This window comes from Pan paniscus, chromosome 19 (assembly GCF_029289425.2).
Source record: "Pan paniscus chromosome 19, NHGRI_mPanPan1-v2.0_pri, whole genome shotgun sequence".
NCBI classification, from domain to species: Eukaryota; Metazoa; Chordata; class Mammalia; order Primates; family Hominidae; genus Pan; species Pan paniscus.
Window position 1 is genome coordinate 85,142,091 of NC_073268.2, and position 17,943 is coordinate 85,160,033.

The 17,943-nt window shown below is 35.0% G+C and overlaps 1 protein-coding gene across 5 annotated transcripts in view; it reads right to left on the reverse strand.

The window, feature by feature from the left end:
* The window catches only part of ABCA6 (ATP binding cassette subfamily A member 6), an 89,837-nt gene that overhangs the window by 60,821 nt on the left and 11,073 nt on the right, over positions 1-17,943 (reverse strand). For 3 of the 5 annotated variants that reach the window (XM_063599362.1, XM_063599361.1, XM_055101723.2), the window contains exons 4-11: positions 14,788-14,992; positions 13,582-13,740; positions 12,121-12,224; positions 11,124-11,350; positions 7,102-7,243; positions 6,111-6,296; positions 2,380-2,527; positions 728-896 (exon numbers count right to left, since the gene is read on the reverse strand). In XM_063599362.1, the coding sequence (XP_063455432.1) occupies positions 728-896; positions 2,380-2,527; positions 6,111-6,296; positions 7,102-7,243; positions 11,124-11,350; positions 12,121-12,224; positions 13,582-13,740; positions 14,788-14,992 (1,340 nt within the window). Of the gene's footprint in view, positions 1-727; positions 897-2,379; positions 2,528-6,110; positions 6,297-7,101; positions 7,244-11,123; positions 11,351-12,120; positions 12,688-13,581; positions 13,741-14,787; positions 14,993-17,943 lie in introns of those variants that run through there. The other 2 variants (XM_063599364.1, XM_063599363.1) reach the window with 2 other exon arrangements.

The window sequence follows — 17,943 nt, forward strand, 5'->3', positions numbered from 1 at the left end:
GTTTCATAGAAGACACTGAGACTCATAAAATTTACTCATTTTTCCAAGATTACACATCAAATGAGAGAGGAGAGTATTAGGATCTAAGAATTTCTGATTCAGAATTTCTTACTTCTTCCAACTTATCATATAAAGCCAGATGAAACCATGGAGAGAGGGGTTCACAGAATGAAAGGAGCAAGTATAAAAGAGAGGTGGGCACAAGAGAAAGAGGCAGAAAGGGGGACAAGATGAAGTGTGGCTGGATAATATGATACAGAGCTGATAAACAAGGAGGATTTTCCTTTCAAGTAACAGAAGAAATTGGTGGTGATGGAAATGGAGCAGTTCAAAGTGACATTGACAAAAACAAATATCTTCTCCTTCAGTATTTTGCCTCAAGCTCACCCTGATGCTCTTGGTTAATAATTCTTTAGCCTTATGTTCTCACTCATAGGTGGGAATTGAACAATGAGAACACATGGACACAGGAAGGGGAACATCACACACCGGGGACTGTTCTGGGGGAGGGGGAGGGGGGAGGGATAGCATTAGGAGATATACCTAATGCTAAATGACGAGTTAATGGGTGCAGCACACCAACATGGCACATGTATACATATGTAACAAACCTGCACGTTGTGCACATGCACCCTAAAACTTAAAGTATAATAATAATAAAATTAAAAATAATAATAATTCTTTAGCCTTGTGCTCATGCATTAGTATTACTTATAAGTGTGATTACCTGATGGCTTCTTTTCCTTGGAATTCAGGAGCTACTGGTTCAAAATAATCATCAGAGGGATGCTCAGCATCGATTTCTTTCTCAATAACCTTAGCATTAGTCCTTTGGTGTTGGAAACAAGATGATGAATTCAAGAAAAATAAAGGAGAATAATGGCGCTCATCTCCATCTAATTAACCAAGAGGCAACAAAATATGATCAGTAATAGTAAAACAATGCACAAAGAAGCCTTGCTAACAACAATGCAGAATGCCTTGAAGTTTTAAGCATCATAGAGACATTTTTTCTTCTAAAACTCTATTTATTATTAAGAAGAAAACTTGATGATGAAGTAAACAATGAGAATTCAAAGGAAATAACATATTGCAAAATTAAACAATATAATACAGCTTTCAACAAAGTATAAATAGAATGTGATCAAAAAAAAGAAAGTCAATAGGAAAGTGAGGTTCGAATAAAATATTAGGTGTATGACCAGCTGAGTTGGACTCCAGCTTTTCCCTGATCAAGACATTAGTACAGATTTTAGAGCCTCTGTTGTCTACATCTGTAGAAAAGGACACCCAACAAGGAAATCATTATATCTCCTTTTTTTCCAGTCTTAACAATGGGTTGCATTATCCTTAATAATAGGCTCATGAAAAACAGATTTGTATCACCCAATAAACATATTTATTAAATTTTTTAAAAATGTGATCTAAAAGGTATTTAGGAGAATGAATGAAACCAAATATTTGGGAAGACACAAAGCCTTAATACAGTGCATAAAAATAATTGTAGACATGTTTGTGAACTTAAATAATTTGACCACAGCAACATAATTGAACATAATATTGAAATCTATATATTCCTGCTTAGGCATGAATACATGGAGAAACTGTATTTGTTTAGAATAAATTTATAGTGATATTTTAAATATATTTTTCCAGTTTAAAAAACAAAGTTGAATTTATTATTAAGGGCCTTCACATATCAACCAGAAGTCACAGAAAGACAGGAATATATACAAGTAAATACATAGAAAACCTATAAGACAACCTTAAATAATGGAAGGAACATATAAAATAAGAGGATAAACAAGAAGATTGTGCCAGAAAAAAAGCTTTCTGATTCTAGAATGTGTGAAAAAATTCTGGGCTTACGTGACATTTTTGGTTGTTTGCAAGATAATTTAACTGGGCAATCAATATACTTCTGTAAATATGAACAATATATAAAACATTTTGAGAATGATGCTGAACAAATATTCATGAGAAAGCTCTTCCACAGTATAATGGCCTCCTGCCAGCCAAACCACCATAAGAACTAATTTCTTTTATCTTGTTTTGACATAAATCCTAATACGACCCTTTCAAAACACTTTCAGGGATCCATGAAAACCTAACATTATTTAATTACCACACAATTACAAGATGTATTATAATTATTGTTGTCATATAATTATAATATATTGCTATAGTAAAGTCATAAGAAGAATTGTTCTTACATAAAAATTTCATTAGACCATTAGAACTATGAAGTAGAAATAATGAACTTATTAGTTTGAAATGGGAAATATTTAATATTCATTTTAAAAGTCTATATAATCTTAAAAAATATATTCAATGTAATTAATAACTGTAGAGGTCAGAGAAAAACTCACTATTACTTACAGGGTAAAATTTTGTCAAAGTATAATGCCAATAGCAAGTAGATGAGACCATCCAAAAGCAACATAGAAAAAGTTGCTATCATTGTATATGAGTCTCCTGAAGGGTCAGGAAAAATTACACCATTCAAGTTATAATCCAGTTTGATAATCTAAGATTCAAAAAATAAAAATAAATGTTTAAAATACATAAATAAATAGCTTGGCATAGCAGGAAAAAGTATTAATTTATTAACTAGCTTTTTCAAGAGGCACTTAGTAGTTACTAGTCAAATATATAAATAAGTAAATAAAGGTATTGGTCAAAATATTTCCATTTTACAATGAAAAATAATTAGAAAGAAATATTTATTTAATAAATACAATGTTCTAAGTATAAGAATTTAAATTATAATTCATTTGTTTGTTTTCAGAAAATCATTGCAGTATTACAAATATCTATTCTGGGCAACAAAGGAGATATAAATTTTGGAAAGAATATAAGAAATTCTTGGACGCCTTTAATTAGATAAAAAGAGAACTTACCTCCTTTTCTAGTTATTATTTCAAATAAAAGTTTGTATTTAGAATTTTGCCATATAATAACAGCGACTATGTTCTAGGCACTGTTCTAAGTGTTTTGTATATTATCCCATTTAATCTTCCTTAAAACCCTATCAGATAAGCAATAAGACTTATAAAAATAATAAGATTTTAATCTGCACTTTACATATGATAAAACTAAGGCACAGCGAAGTTGAGTAGCCAAAAGTGGCAAAGTGAAATTAGAACAGAGAAAGTCTTACTCTTAGGGCCAGTTCCTTACCCTGCACACTCTACAGCTTCTCAGTCTATGTTAAAATGTTAACATTTTCATGATAAAGTTGAATTTATTCTAGGAATCCAAAATTGAGTCAACATTTGAAAATCAATCAATGTAATTCAACATCAAACATTAAATAGGAAAATAATGTGATCAATATAATAGACACAGAAAAACCATTTGGTAAAATGTAATATCTATTCATAGTAAAGAAAATATCTTCACAAACTAAGATGAATCTTCCTTAATCTGGTGAATTACATGCACTGAGACCAACAATAAGCATCATACTTAATGGCACAATGTAGAAAGCTTTTATTTTGCCTGCATTTCTATTCATTATTGTACTAGAGGTCCGGACCTGTGCAGGAAAGTAGGAAAAAGAAATAAAAAGCATAAGGATTGCGATGGGAAAAATATAAGCCATCATTATTTGAAGACAACATGATTATATATGTATAAAACCCAGAAACATATTGGGCTTAATAAGAGAATATAGCAAGAATGCTGGATAGAACGCCAATGTACAGAAATCAGTTGTATCTCTCTACATTAACAACAAATGTTTAAAAATAAGAATTTAAACATAGATGCTATTTATAACAGCATGAAAAATATCAAAAGCATCAGAATGAATCAAATAAAAATGTGTAAGACCTCTACAGTGAAAACTAAAACAGGCCAAGTGCATGGATCACACCTGTAATCCCAGCACTTTGATAGGCTGAGTTGGGAGGATCGCTTTTTTGAGCCCAGGAGGTTGAGATTAGCTTGAGCGACATGGTGAGACCAACTCTCTACAAAAATTAAAAATTAGCCAGGTGTGGTGGTGTATGTCTATAGTCCTAGTTACTTGCGAGGCTGAGGCGGGAAGATCACTTAAGCCCAGGAGGTTGAGGCTGCAGTGAGCTGTGTTTGTATACTCCAGCCTGTGTGACAGGGCAAGACCCTGTCTCAAAATAAAATAAAATAAAAAAAAGATAATTATTAAAGAAAATCAAAGATCACTGAAATGAATGCAAAGATATATTATGTTCATGGCTGAAAAAAAGATGACTATTTTCTTCGAACTGATTGAATAATTCAACTGCATCACACTCTTAATGGCTTTGCACAGGCACATAAGTGTGTGATTATGTAACTTGATAAGCTAATTCTAAAATTTACATAATTGCAAAAAAATTAGAATAGACAAGACTCTATTGAAAAAGAGATTAAAGAGGTAAAATGGTTACTGCCAGATATCAAGACATATGATAAAGCAAAACAATTAAGACAATGAGGCCACAGTGCAAGGATAGGCATTTTGGCCAATACATGATTGGCTGAGTTATGATAAAAGAAAGATTGCAATTCATTCAAGGAAAGGATAGTCTAGTTGATAAATTGAGCTGGAGAAATTGGATATTTGTGTAGCAAAATTAATATTGCCTCTACCTATACACACACAAAAGTTACAATGAAATGGATTTTTATCTTAATGTAAAAGCTGAACCAGTCAATATTCTAGAAAAACAGCCAGAAAATATCTTTGTAAACTTGGTATAGGCAATGATTCCTTACATTGATTTTTACAAAAAGCATTCTACATAAAAGAGAAACTTGAAAAATTGGACCTTATCAAAATTATGTATCTCTGTTCATCACAGTTACCATTAAGAGAGGAAAAAAGCTAGCAACAAATAATGGAAAAATGTCGGATGTTCAACATGTATAAGGAATTATCATAAAGCAATTGGGAGAAGATAGAAAACTCAGAGGAAAAATGGGCCAAAGAACTGGATAGGTAATTTATAAAAAAGAAAATTCGTAATCCACTAAGCATATACAAAGGCATTAAACGTCATCAATAATCGGGGAAATGCAAATTAACACTACAATGATATATCATTGCATAACCATCAGAATAACTAAAATTTGAAAGATTGACAATACTAAATCCTGGTGAAGTGTTAGAAAAACTGGAATTCTGAAACACTGTTGATGTAAAACTAAATTGATGCAACCACTTTGGGAAAATATTTGGTGGTAGCTACTAAGATTAATATTTGTATACTCTCAGCCCCACTATTCTGTTTGTTATACTAACGTAATGAACAGAATGAAATGTCCATATTCAGTAGGAAATGTGTACTAGAATGTTTGTAGCAGCTTTATTAAAAATGCTCAAAAACTAAAAATCACCATAATCTATTGATAAGAAAATTGATAGTATGTTAACACAATAGGATGCTACATAACTCTACACTATAGCTACACAGAAACTATGCTGCCACCTAAAAATGTCATGTTGAATGAAAAAAGAGATTTTCAAAAATACACTTTGTGCAACATCACTCCTATGAAGTTTAAAACATGCAAAACCAAAAATTTTCTTTAGGAACACGTACTTAGGTGGTAATGAAAAGCAAATAAGTGAATATCATAAAATTTTTACCTTTACGAAGAAGGAGTGTTCTGAGGGGTTTGTGACTGGTGGCAACATCCTATTCCTTGATCTAGTTCATGGATACTTTAATTTACTTTATAATTATCTGTTAAACTATACTTGTGTTTGGAAAGTTTTTCATATTCATAGTTTATACAATAAAAGTGGGTTCATATATAACAATTTTAATAAACTAGCAGATATTTTCATTTTGTTAAATGAATAGTAATAAAAGTAAATATTTGTATATAGGAAAAAAAACCTAGAAGAAAATACTTAAAAATGAAAATATATCTGAGCGGTAAAATCTGAAGGATTTTTTTAAATTTAAGTTTCTTTGTGAGGTGACTTTTTTTTTACAATGTAATAATAACATTTTAAAGCTTAACTTTAGAAAAATTGTTTAGAATAAAAGCTCTTAGTTTGAGTAGTGCTGATCCTACAGGGTATGAAGTATCTACTTCTTTTGAAATTTCAGTAATAAACCAATTAGCTAGGCTCTTACCTGAATCATTCCAGTAGTAAAGGCAAAAGGGCTACAAATATTCAAAATCCACTCCAGAGATGAAGGAAGTTGTTCATAAAATACAGTGAATCCCAGACATCCCCAAAAGAGGGTAAGGAGAAACACAACCAAATTGGTGAGGACAGCTTTCTTTAACAACACACTCATCAGGAACACCAAAGCTACCTGCAAGAGAGAGAAGACATTCAGCTGTTATAAAAAATATTTAGCTCACTGAGAATCATTGGCAGCCCAATCAAATAAGGATTTTTATATCATAACATAAATATTTATCAGTGAGAAAGTGGTGAAAATATTAAGGTATAATGAGTCTGATCTTTCCTCAACTTCTCTTGAAAAAGGATCCTTGTTTGTCCTACTCAAATGCCAGGCTTTTGTTGCTAGGAAAGGGTGGGGGAAAAGCTGGAATGAGAGCTGAGGATAGGGTAGAAATGCAGACTTGGGTCTAAATTAATGTAATGAAGCTAAATTAATGTAAGAAGGAGCATCTACGTACTTTCTGCAGAAAACAACCTGGAAGGTGGAAATTAGAGGTTCTTGTTCAGAGAAGGCAGAGCGGAGTGAAATGAGAAGTAAGTATGAGACAGAATATTAGAGGGAGAAGAGATATTGTGATCAGCTACCATGTGATGAGCACCCTTAAGGGAAAAAAAATTGGGTCCACCCCTCAAAAATAACCTCAATAATTATACAGAAAAGACTTTGATATTTTAGAGTCAGCATTGTTTTTTCTTTTTGATACATCATTTCATTAGTTCAGACCTTTATGCAAAAGGCAAGTCAAATTTTATTTGGATTACATAACTTTTTCACTCCATAGAAACTACTTCAAGTACACACAAGGACACACACATGCACACACACAATGGACATGAAAGTAGTGATTGCAGTAACCTACTAGGGCATTAATATTAGCTACATATAGCTAAGATCTAAAGCAGAGAAAGTGGTAATAAATGTATCAACTTACCAAAGATAAGCCATATAAAAAAAAGAGTATAAATATGACCATGAAGCCAGTCATGACTATAATTTGAGTGAATGTTATGATAATTGTAACGAATATGGAAATAATAAAGATGAAGCCAGCATAGATTAGACCCCAGGAGAGCCTAAATAAAGACAAAAAGTTATATAAATTATGTTAACTTATTTACAAAATATTTAATATATACAAAAGCATCTAAAGAACAATGTAATGACTACCCTTGTACCTTCTAGATTAATAACTATACTGTTAATCCTACAGCAGAAGCTCATTGCATATCCTTTTTCAATCGCAATTCTCCTTCTTTATAATTGCCATTCATCTTCGTTACCTTTACCATATATGCACACAGAGATGATAGATGCTGAACACTGGTACAGGCACCAACCAATAAAAAGGATGCCAAGGCCAGGCACGGTGGCTCATGCCTATAATTTCAGCACTTTGGGAGGCTGAGGTGGGCAGATCATTTGAGGTCAAGAGTTCCAGACCAGCCCGACCAACATGGTGAAACCCGTCTCTACTAAAAATGCAAAAAAATTAGCCAGGCATGGTGGTGCATGCCTGTAGTCCCAGCTACTCGGGAGGCTGAGGCAGAAAAATCGCTTGAACCTAGAAGGCAGAGGTTTCAGTGAGCTGTGATCATGCCACTGCACTCCAGTCCGGGTGACAGAGCGAGACTCCATCTCAAAAAAAATAAAAAGGATGCCAAAATTAATTAAGTGACTGTAAGCACAGCTGGGCCATTGTGCCTTGTTGGTACCTACGTGTTAGGCAACAGCTCCGTGTGCATGCATTGTGTAAATAGTATGACTATTGTATTAAACAGTATCAACAATATCATATGTATGTATTATTCTGCAAGATGTCTTTATCAATCAACAATATTATACACTGCTGTATAATATTTCATTATGAGAATATGACCCAAAATTCTGCTGCCCATGGAAATTTAGGTTGTTTTCCATTTTTTTCTATTACAATGCCAAGAACATTCTCATACTTGTCTTTTTTGAGAAAAATGTACAAGAGTGTTTCTAAGCATTTTGTAACTTCAGCTTTGTTAGATATTGCCATACCGTCCTAATTGTAGAATTGGAAGCAACTTAAAAGCCTCTGATCAATCAAGTAACTCTATAAACACTGGGGCAGTTGATAATTTGACTATCCATGGGGATCTCAGCAGGCAGCACCTCCAGTCTCTTTCGTAGTAGAAAATCGAAATTTCACAACTCTACTAAGCCCATTCTATTCTCTCTAATCCTATTCATGATTTCTTCACTTACATTTGTATAAAGTATGCTGCACCCTTAAATATTTGCACGATTTTGCTTTAGAGGTGCTAGTGTTGATATTTTTATGAAGTGGTTATTAAGAAAGAGTATTCAATCGTAGATCTAACAAGAGTATAGAGTGTTTTAGCCCAAGTGTCTCATTTTACAAATAAGGAAACTGCAATCCCTATTATTTGTTAAGGGGTTTATCCACGGTCACAAAATAAATCGGTAACAAAGTTCATGAAGTTGCAGGCCTTATCTCTGTCCAGAGATCTTTCATCTACTTAACACTGACTAATTAAATGAGAATTCAATAGCTGAAGCATATAGCACAAGTATTAAAACCAGGACTTTGCATCAATATGTCCCGGTAGAACATGTTCACACCAGATTTACTGGTTATTTGACTTCTTTTTAAATTTCATGCCATTACAATAATTAAGCCTGTGTTAGAAACATCAGCACTTTTAAAAAACATATCACATTCTGTAGAACCTACTTCCTGAATTCAGAAGGGAACTACTTTAGGTAGGAATTGAAAAAACACAGGATATGAAAATTACAAATGAAAGAAATTACCTAGAAATTGCCACTACTTAGAAAAAGGAACCACTTGCAGGGGTGGAGTGGAAAGTCAGATGTTAATAAGTGTATAAAAACTATCTTGCTAAAAACAAAGCAATTCAGACACTATACTTAAAGAATAAATACTGATTAAATTTCACATTTATTACATTGGTAAAAAAATTGTCATAAAGTTTATTTCCACTAGATAGCCTGCACTTAGTAGAAACATTTCAGAATCTTTTTTCTTCTTAGTTTTAAGGACGTATATATGAATTTATTTTGCTAAGTTTTTAGGTCACATACATACTAAGAATCACTTATCCTGAGAATGAATTCACACCCAAATGTTCCATACCTTTCTGACTTTAATATAGAGTTGACTCATGCCTCCCTGGTCTCAGGTGACTGCAGGGACACTGTCCCATAGGACATGCCCTGGACAGAAAGAAGGCCCCTTTTACAGGGGTTCCCTCCTAACAGACTCCATGGGAGGCTCTAAGTCCATTCTTTTGTATTTCCCAAAGTTCCATTGCAAAATCTTCTCTCTTTTTTATTTGAAGACACAGGTTCCTCTTTTTCTATCTTACAATTTATGTATATTAGAATTAAGATTCTCTCCATTAATAAAATATATTTTATAGAAAATTAAAAATTTACTGTACCATAGTTTTATTTCAGGTAACACGTGGCTCGCAAGGAATTGTTCAATACATAATTTCTCATCCATTCCAGGTAGTTCCAAAACCATAAAGAGTATGTGCTTGATATGGGGCATAGATAGAAAAACATCTCCCAGGATTTAATATAACAAATGTTATATTTCTTTCGGGGTATTATTTTTCCTTTTTTACTTATTCTAGACAGACAGTATGGATTTTGTCATTGATAGTATTGCAAAAGCCTTTTGGAAGCTTGGAGCTTGTATGATTTGCATTCCTATCTGCTAATCTTACTTACTGATTATTTGCTAGGTGTTTTGTTTTTGTTTTTGTTTGGTTGGTTTTGTTTGTATGTTTGTTTGTTTTTATGGAGTCTCACTCTGTCGCCCAGGCTGGAGTGCAGTAGCACGATCTCAGTTCGCTGCAGCCTCTGCCTCCCGGGTTCCAGCAATTCTCCTGCTTCAGCTCCCAGGTAGCTGGGATTACAGGCACGCGCCACCACACCTGGCTAATTTTTGTATTTTTAGTAGAGATGGGGTTTCACCATGTTGGTCATGCTGGTCTCGAACTCCCGACCTCAGGTGATCCACCCGCCTGGGCCTTCCAAAGTGCTAAGATTACAGGTGTGAGCCAGTGTGCCTGGCCTATTTGCTAGGTCTTTATTTCTACTCCTAATTATTTGTCTTTATTATGACACAAATACATATCTATCTACCTACATACATATATACATACATGAGTGTGTGTGTACATATATATGTGTATGTATATGTACACATGCTCATGTATGCATACATATGTAATGTATATAAATATGTATACATAGCACATATGTATGTGTACACGCACTCATTATTTCAAAATCACTTTGAATGTGGAGTGGGGGGCAAGATATAAATATCAATATATATAGCAAATGCCCTTGCTAAGGTCTTCTTACATGCCAGCCTTTGTGTTGTATGTCCTAGGTATATTATGTGGGCTCTCTCATTTTATTCCAACATATAGTATTTACTTGCTCCAAAAAATCTATGCCTTGTGGCCAAACCCCTGAACACAAGTCAACTTTTACAGGATTATACTCTCTTCAACATGAGAAAGTCTGGAGAAATCAACTGTTAACTGTAAGAAGACCAGGCGAGAAAACAAGCTGCAGTCAGGGCACCTGGGTTAGAGTCTCAGCTCCGGCACTCACCCTCCATCTCACATTGGGCAATTCTCTTATTCTCTTTGAACTTCATTTTCCTTGCTTATAAAATGAATGACAGTCCCCCTGTATCAGGGTTGGCTTAAGACATTCACGGCACAGAAAAAGTGCTCAGCACATTATAAGCACTATTTTGCATGGCAAAATTTAACAGACTAAGTAAAAACCTCAGAACAAAAGAAAAAGTAGCCAATGCATCAAGTTTAAACCATGATGCTCTGAAACAATAACACTTTTTCACTGCTTCTTAATTTTCCTGTTTATTAATTTGCACTACTTGAATTAGTCACTCACCAGAATGCTGAATCTTGGAGACCCATCATTTTCATCAAATTCTTAGACTTTTTTCTCTCTTTTGTTACATTGAGCGATATAAAATATACAAGTGGGGAGAAATGAAGCAAGAAGAATAAAATAAACATCTCATTGTGAAGAAGATTTTTAGTTATGAAAGGTAATGTCTTCATAGTTATAGCAGTAACTGACATCAACTCCTCCATCACAGGGTGATTGGTTGTGATCTAAAGTAGAGTTTAAACAAACATAATTATTATTTAAAAGATAGAAACTGGTGAACTATGAGTAAGCTCTGTGTATTTTACTAATGTCGGTTCTCCAATTTTTCTTACTGTACTGTAGTTAGGCAAGATGTTCCCAGTAAAGGCAACTGGATGAAGGGTACATGGACTTCTCTGTACATTACATTTGCAGCCTCCTGTGACTTTACAACCACTTCAAAATTAGTTTTAAAACCAATAAAATTGGTTTTAAAGTTTTAAAATAGATATGCAATGTGTTCCTTGGTCTGAATATCTGCTTCATTATATAACCACAGGAAAATCTGATTATATATCATTGCTACGGTTTGAAAGTGGCCCCTCCTAAATTCTTGTTGCAATTTAATTCCCATTGTGATGGTATTAGGAGGGAGGGCCTTTGGGGTAGTGGTTGGGTCATGAGGGTGGAGCCCTCATGAATGGATTAGTGCCTTGTAAAAGGCTAGAGGGAACTAGCTGAGGCAGTTTTTGCTCTCCATTCTTTCATCACGTGAGGACACTTAGACGGTGCTATCTATGAGGAATGGACCTTTACCAGTCTTTGAGCCTGCCAACACTTTGATCTTGCACTTCTCAGCCTCCAGAAATAAATTTCTGTCCTTTACAAATTACCCAATCTCAAGTATTTTGTTGTAGCAGTACAAACGGACTAAGACAATTATCTTTCATCAAAATCTTGAGGTCTCTGGAAGTAGCTGACATTAATTAGTAGAACTTTTCAATCAAGCACTTACTTCTATAATGGCAGTATTAATAGCTGTTTGTAAAGCCACAAATCCTCTATTCCAGTATTTGGTCAATGTACATGAAAACTCACCATATCCATCCCAGCAATGAGCTGTAAGCACAAAGAAAAGCACAGCCAACATTATGGGACGAGGGCAGTTGGAGAATATGAAACAAATATTGAAAAGAAAACAATCTAGAGGAGACTCTACCAGTAAACATTTTTGGTGGTGTTTCGTTTTTGTTGTGGTTGTCTTTTTTTTTTTTTTTTTTTTTTGGAGATGAAGTCTCACTCTGTTGCCCAGGCTGGAGTGCAGTGGTGCGATCTCAGCTCACTGCAACCTCCGCCTCCTGGGTTCAAGTGATTCTCCTACCTCAGCCTCCCAAAGCTGGGATTATAGGCACAGGCCACGTTGTCTAGCTAATTTTTGTATTTTTAGTAGAGACAGGCTTTCACCATGTTGGCCAGGCTGGTCTTGAACTCCTGACCTCAGGTGATCCGTGCACCTCGGCCTCTCAAAGTGCTGGGATTACAGGTGTGAGCCACCATGGCTGGCCCACCAGTAGACTTTTAACTACATAGAAAAAGGAAGCAAATAAATGAAAGTTTTTAATAAAGCAATTTTATTCTTGCAGACCACAGCATGCTTAGAAAGTCTTAGAAAATAAAAAGGAGATGAAAGCAAACACTCTGCTCCAGCCATAATGGACTCCTTGTTTCTTGACATTCTCCGTAGCCTCTTGGCAATCTATTCCCCGGGCTATATCTGGAGTGTTCCCCTAATTTTCGAAACCGAATTACACTTTTGCCCTGATTAAAGTGACTCAGTGGCTATTCCTTGCCTAGGTTTACAAGATGCCACAGGAGGTAGCACTTGAGTGACTTCAGCTTCACTCTCCCATTACATTCCTTTTCATGTTCCTTGTTCAGCTATACTGCTCTTCTTCCAGATCTAGGAACAGATGTCCTTTCTCACCTCAGGGCCTTCACAATTACCTTTCTTCTATCTGAAACACAATGCTTCTAGCACCTCACACCTGCTATTCATTCTGGTCTCCCTTTAAACATCATTTCCCCAGGTAGGACTTCTCTAATCCCACTATTAGGAACCCCTGGTCTAAGTGCCCATGAAACACTTTTTCTTGTACTTGTCATTAATTGTTCAATGTCTGTCTTTGCTGCTAACCTGGAATCTCACCTGAGGCTGGGGCCTGTCAGTCTTGGTTACTCATGTGTCCTTTGACACATGCATCTGCACGCTCAACACATATATGTTGGATGACTCTACAATTTTTGCAGTCATCCTGTAGTAGGAACATACGATTGACCTTGAAATAAGTTCAGCAATGAAATGGGCTTTCCCTGTTTTCTCATGTGTCATTGAAAGCATCTCTGTTGCCCAACCTCCTCTGTTCTTTATGTTGAAAACATGAAAAATTCCATAATGATATTTGATATGGAAAGTCACCTGAGAAATCTTCTTTCCAAAGTGGACTGTTATATCCCTGGAAAAATATTAACTTATAAGAGAAAGTTTCATTAAAGATGATTCCCATAGCATATGGTAAATTTTCCAGAAGTATTTCGTCCATGTGTGTTTTATTTGGTGCCCCAATGACACTTGTTCCTGTGAATTACATGGTAAAAATAGACATAGAAAATTGTAACAGAGTTTTGCCACAACATAATGTGATATTCAACTGTTTCCCCATATAATTTCATTAGACTTAAATTAAAATCATTTTCCACTTAAATCAATTTTAACCCAAATGCAAGGGGGGAAATTTAATGGTTTAGATTCTACAGTCAGAAGACATGCATAAGAATTACATGTTTTATTTTCATAATGACAAGTATCAGGGCAAGTTTTAGGTACATAAAGAAAAAATTGTGCCAAATTAAGTATGCATAAGAGAATGAGAGTACAAAAACAGAAGTAATTATTGTAGTTACTATACAGTCAGGGATTCCTTATTTCAGATTTACTGAGGCAAAGACAATTTATATGACCTTTGCCTTCTGCAGAAAACAAGATTTTTAAAAAGTGACTCTATTTTCAATAGCCAGGAATTTCACTTGTCAGGAATGGAGGATTAAAGAGTAAATAGCCAAATTGCACCCAATTTGCCCATGAATGAAATATGCATTTTGCTTATTTTGGTTACATCATAATGATCTCATTTAGAATAAAGACTTTTAAAGATGTTTACTGATTGTACTATATTCAGAACAGAATAATCATCAGATTATTCATTTCTACTTTTCAAAGTTATGAAATTATTGTTCAATAACCATGACCTATTTTATTTATTTAGATGTTTTTTTCCTGAGATACAAATCTTAATCATTGTATGCCATGTTAAAAACACACACAATTTTCAATTACTATATTCCTTCTAGATACTATCCTGCAAATCTAAAAGTATAAATCCGGGTTTAGTTATATTCCAGTAGAAATATGGACCTCCCTAAACTGGACTCCCAACAAGCTGAAAATATTTCAAAGGCTAGTTGTTGTGAGAGAAAGCAATAATCTAACCAGATTTGTATGCTATTTTAGTACTTAAGTTATTCGCATAATATATGACTGTAACTTCAAATTAATGTGTAGACAACTTATCAACAGTATATAGACATCTATCAGTAACTCTTTTTTTGCCATGAGTACACCTACCTTTCAAAAGAGGAGCAAGTGCTGTTTTATTCATTATCTGCTGGGTTAAATTAGATATTGGTGTATACACAACCATTAAAGAAGAGCTATTAAATTTATCTACCCTTCCCAGATTCTGAGGAGCCATTCCAGGAAACTGGACATTTCTCATGGAACTGGAAAACAGAGCAATACACAGTCCTAGAAGTATTGAGAGGCCCCATTCCTGTAATGCATATAAAAAGAAAAATAATGAATTAAGGTTGCGTTCACTTAAAGATCTCAGTTAATACAAAATACTGTTGAAAACAAATTCCAATTGTGCTATACAGTTATGTTCTCTCTGCTCTCCAAGCCTCAGAGCATGGAGAATCAAATGAAAGATAAATACTGAGACAGTAGCCACATTTATCATTCTCTAATACTAGAACAAAACTTTTGCATTAAATCATGAACTCCTGCAGAAGCCGTCATAGAAACTAATGGAGTGAATAACAGGATGACAATCTCTATATGCATGGGCAGCTGACTATAGAATTTATAAGACATGGAGTATCCTAGATAGAGTTTATGGTGGCAAATAGCAATATTTTTGCCAGTTGTCATATCCTTGTATTGTAAACTAAAGAAAATGAAAAGGAACTGGCTGGTGGAGGCTACTACTATTGCTGTTCACCAATGTCAATCATCATTACCTCTTTGGCACCATGCTAGACTGCATTCTCAGCCTACTGAAATTAAGTGGAACCGAATGATTTTCTGGACCACAGGATATGGGCAGAAGTGATATGCACCACTTCCAGGCCTCGTTCATGGACATATACAACTTTCTATATTCTCACTGTCCTGGTCCCACTATTTCCTGATCTTTTGACTGAATGCAGAGGATCCTCTAGAGGTCTTCAAGGTCCAAGATGGTGGCAGAGGTCCTGGATGAAGCCTAGGTGCCTGAATGATTGTGTGGAGAAGATTTCTTCACCCACCCAACCTACTTTACTTTCACTCTCAACTTTCATTAGACCATGAGGAGTTAAAAATAAGCATTTACTTGTATCCTCTTTTATTTCATTGAGCAGTGCTTTGTAGTTCTCCTTGAAGAGGTCCTTCACGTCCCTTGTAAGTTGGATTCCTAAGTATTTTATTCTCTTTGAAGCAATTGTGAATGGGAATTCACTCATGATTTGGCTCAGAACATTCCATGCTCATGGGTAGGAAGAATCAATATCGTGAAAATGGCCATACTGCCCAAGGTAATTTATAGAGTCAATGCCATCCCCATCAAGCTACCAATGACTTTCTTCACAGAATTGGAAAAAACTACTTTAAAGTTCATATGGAACCAAAAAAGAGCCCTCATCGCCAAGTCAAACCTAAGCCAAAAGAACAAAGCTGGAGGCATCACGCTACCTGACTTCAAACTATACTACAAGGCCACAGTAACCAAAACAGCATGGTATTGGTACCAAAACAGAGATATAGATCAATGGAACAGAACAGAGCCCTCAGATATAATGCCGCATATCTACAACTATCTGATCTTTGACAAACCTGAGAAAAACAAGCAATGGGGAAAGGATTCCCTATTTAATAAATGGTGCTGGGAAAACTGGCTAGCCATGTGTAGAAAGCTGAAACTGGATCCCTTCCTTACACCTTATACACAAATTAATTCAAGATGGATTAAAGACTTAAACGTTAGACCTAAAACCATAAAAACCCTAGAAGAAAACCTAGGCATTACCATTCAGAACATAAGCAGGGGCAAGGACTTCATGTCTAAAACACCAAAAGCAATGGCAACAAAAGACAAAATTGACAAATGAGATCTAATTAAACTAAAGAGCTTCTGCACAGCAAAAGAAACTACCATCAGAGTGAACAGGCAACCTACAAAATGGGAGAAAATTTTCCCAACCTACTCATCTGACAAAGGGCTAATATCCAGAATCTACAATGAACTCAAACAAATTTACAAGAAAAAACCAAACAGCCCCATCAAAAAGTGGGCAAAGGATATGAAAAGACACTTCTCAAAAGAAGACATTTATGCAGCCAAAAGACACATGAAAAAATGCTCATCATCACTGGCCATCAGAGAAATGCAAATCAAAACCACAATGAGATACCATCTCACACCAGTTAGAATGGCAATCATTAAAAAGTCAAGAAACAACAGGCGCTGGAGAGGATGTGGAGAAATAGGAACACTTTTACACTGTTGGTGGGACTGTAAACTAGTTCAACCATTGTGGAAGTCAGTGTGGTGATTCCTCAGGGATCTAGAACTAGAAATACCATTTGACCCAGCCATCTCATTACTGGGTATATACCCAAAGGACTACAAATCATGCTGCTATAAAGACACATGCACATGTATGTTTACTGCGGCACTATTCACAATAGCAAACACTTGGAACCAACCCAAATGTCCAACAATGATAGACTGGATTAAGAAAATGTGACACATATATACCATGGAATACTATGCAGCCATAAAAAATGATGAGTTCATGTCCTTTGTAGGCACATGGATTAAATTGGAAATCATCATTCTCAGTAAACTATCGCAAGGACAAAAAACCAAACACCGCATGTTCTCACTCATAGATGGGAATTGAACAGTGAGAACACATGGACACAGGAAGGGGAACATCACACTCTGGGGCCTGTTGTGGGATGGGGGGAGAGGGGAGGGATAGCATTAGGAGATATACCTAATGCTAAATGACAAGTTAATGGGTGCAGCACACCAGCATGGCACATGTATATGTATGTAACTAACCTGCACATTGTGCACATGTACCCTAAAACTTAAAGTATAATAATAATAAAAAAATAAAAAATAAAAAAATAAACATTTGCTGTGTTAAGCCACTGAGATTTGGGCTAGTCATCTATGATTAGCCCACCTGCTTGATGCAAACTGACTTTCAGTGGTGTTAGTTGATCATAATTCTTAAAAACAATTTTTGTGTAGAAAATTCATGTCCTTGAAAATAAATCCACAAAATTAAAATGTCTCCATTTCTTCTGACAACATTTTTTTTGTACTTCTTGGCTCTAAGTGTATAACATTTGGTAGTAGCTCTAGCAGTTGCTGTAATTTACCATATAATTAAATGTTCACTTAATCTCTTTTTATATGAGTAATTCTTTTAGTCTTTCATAATTTTATGT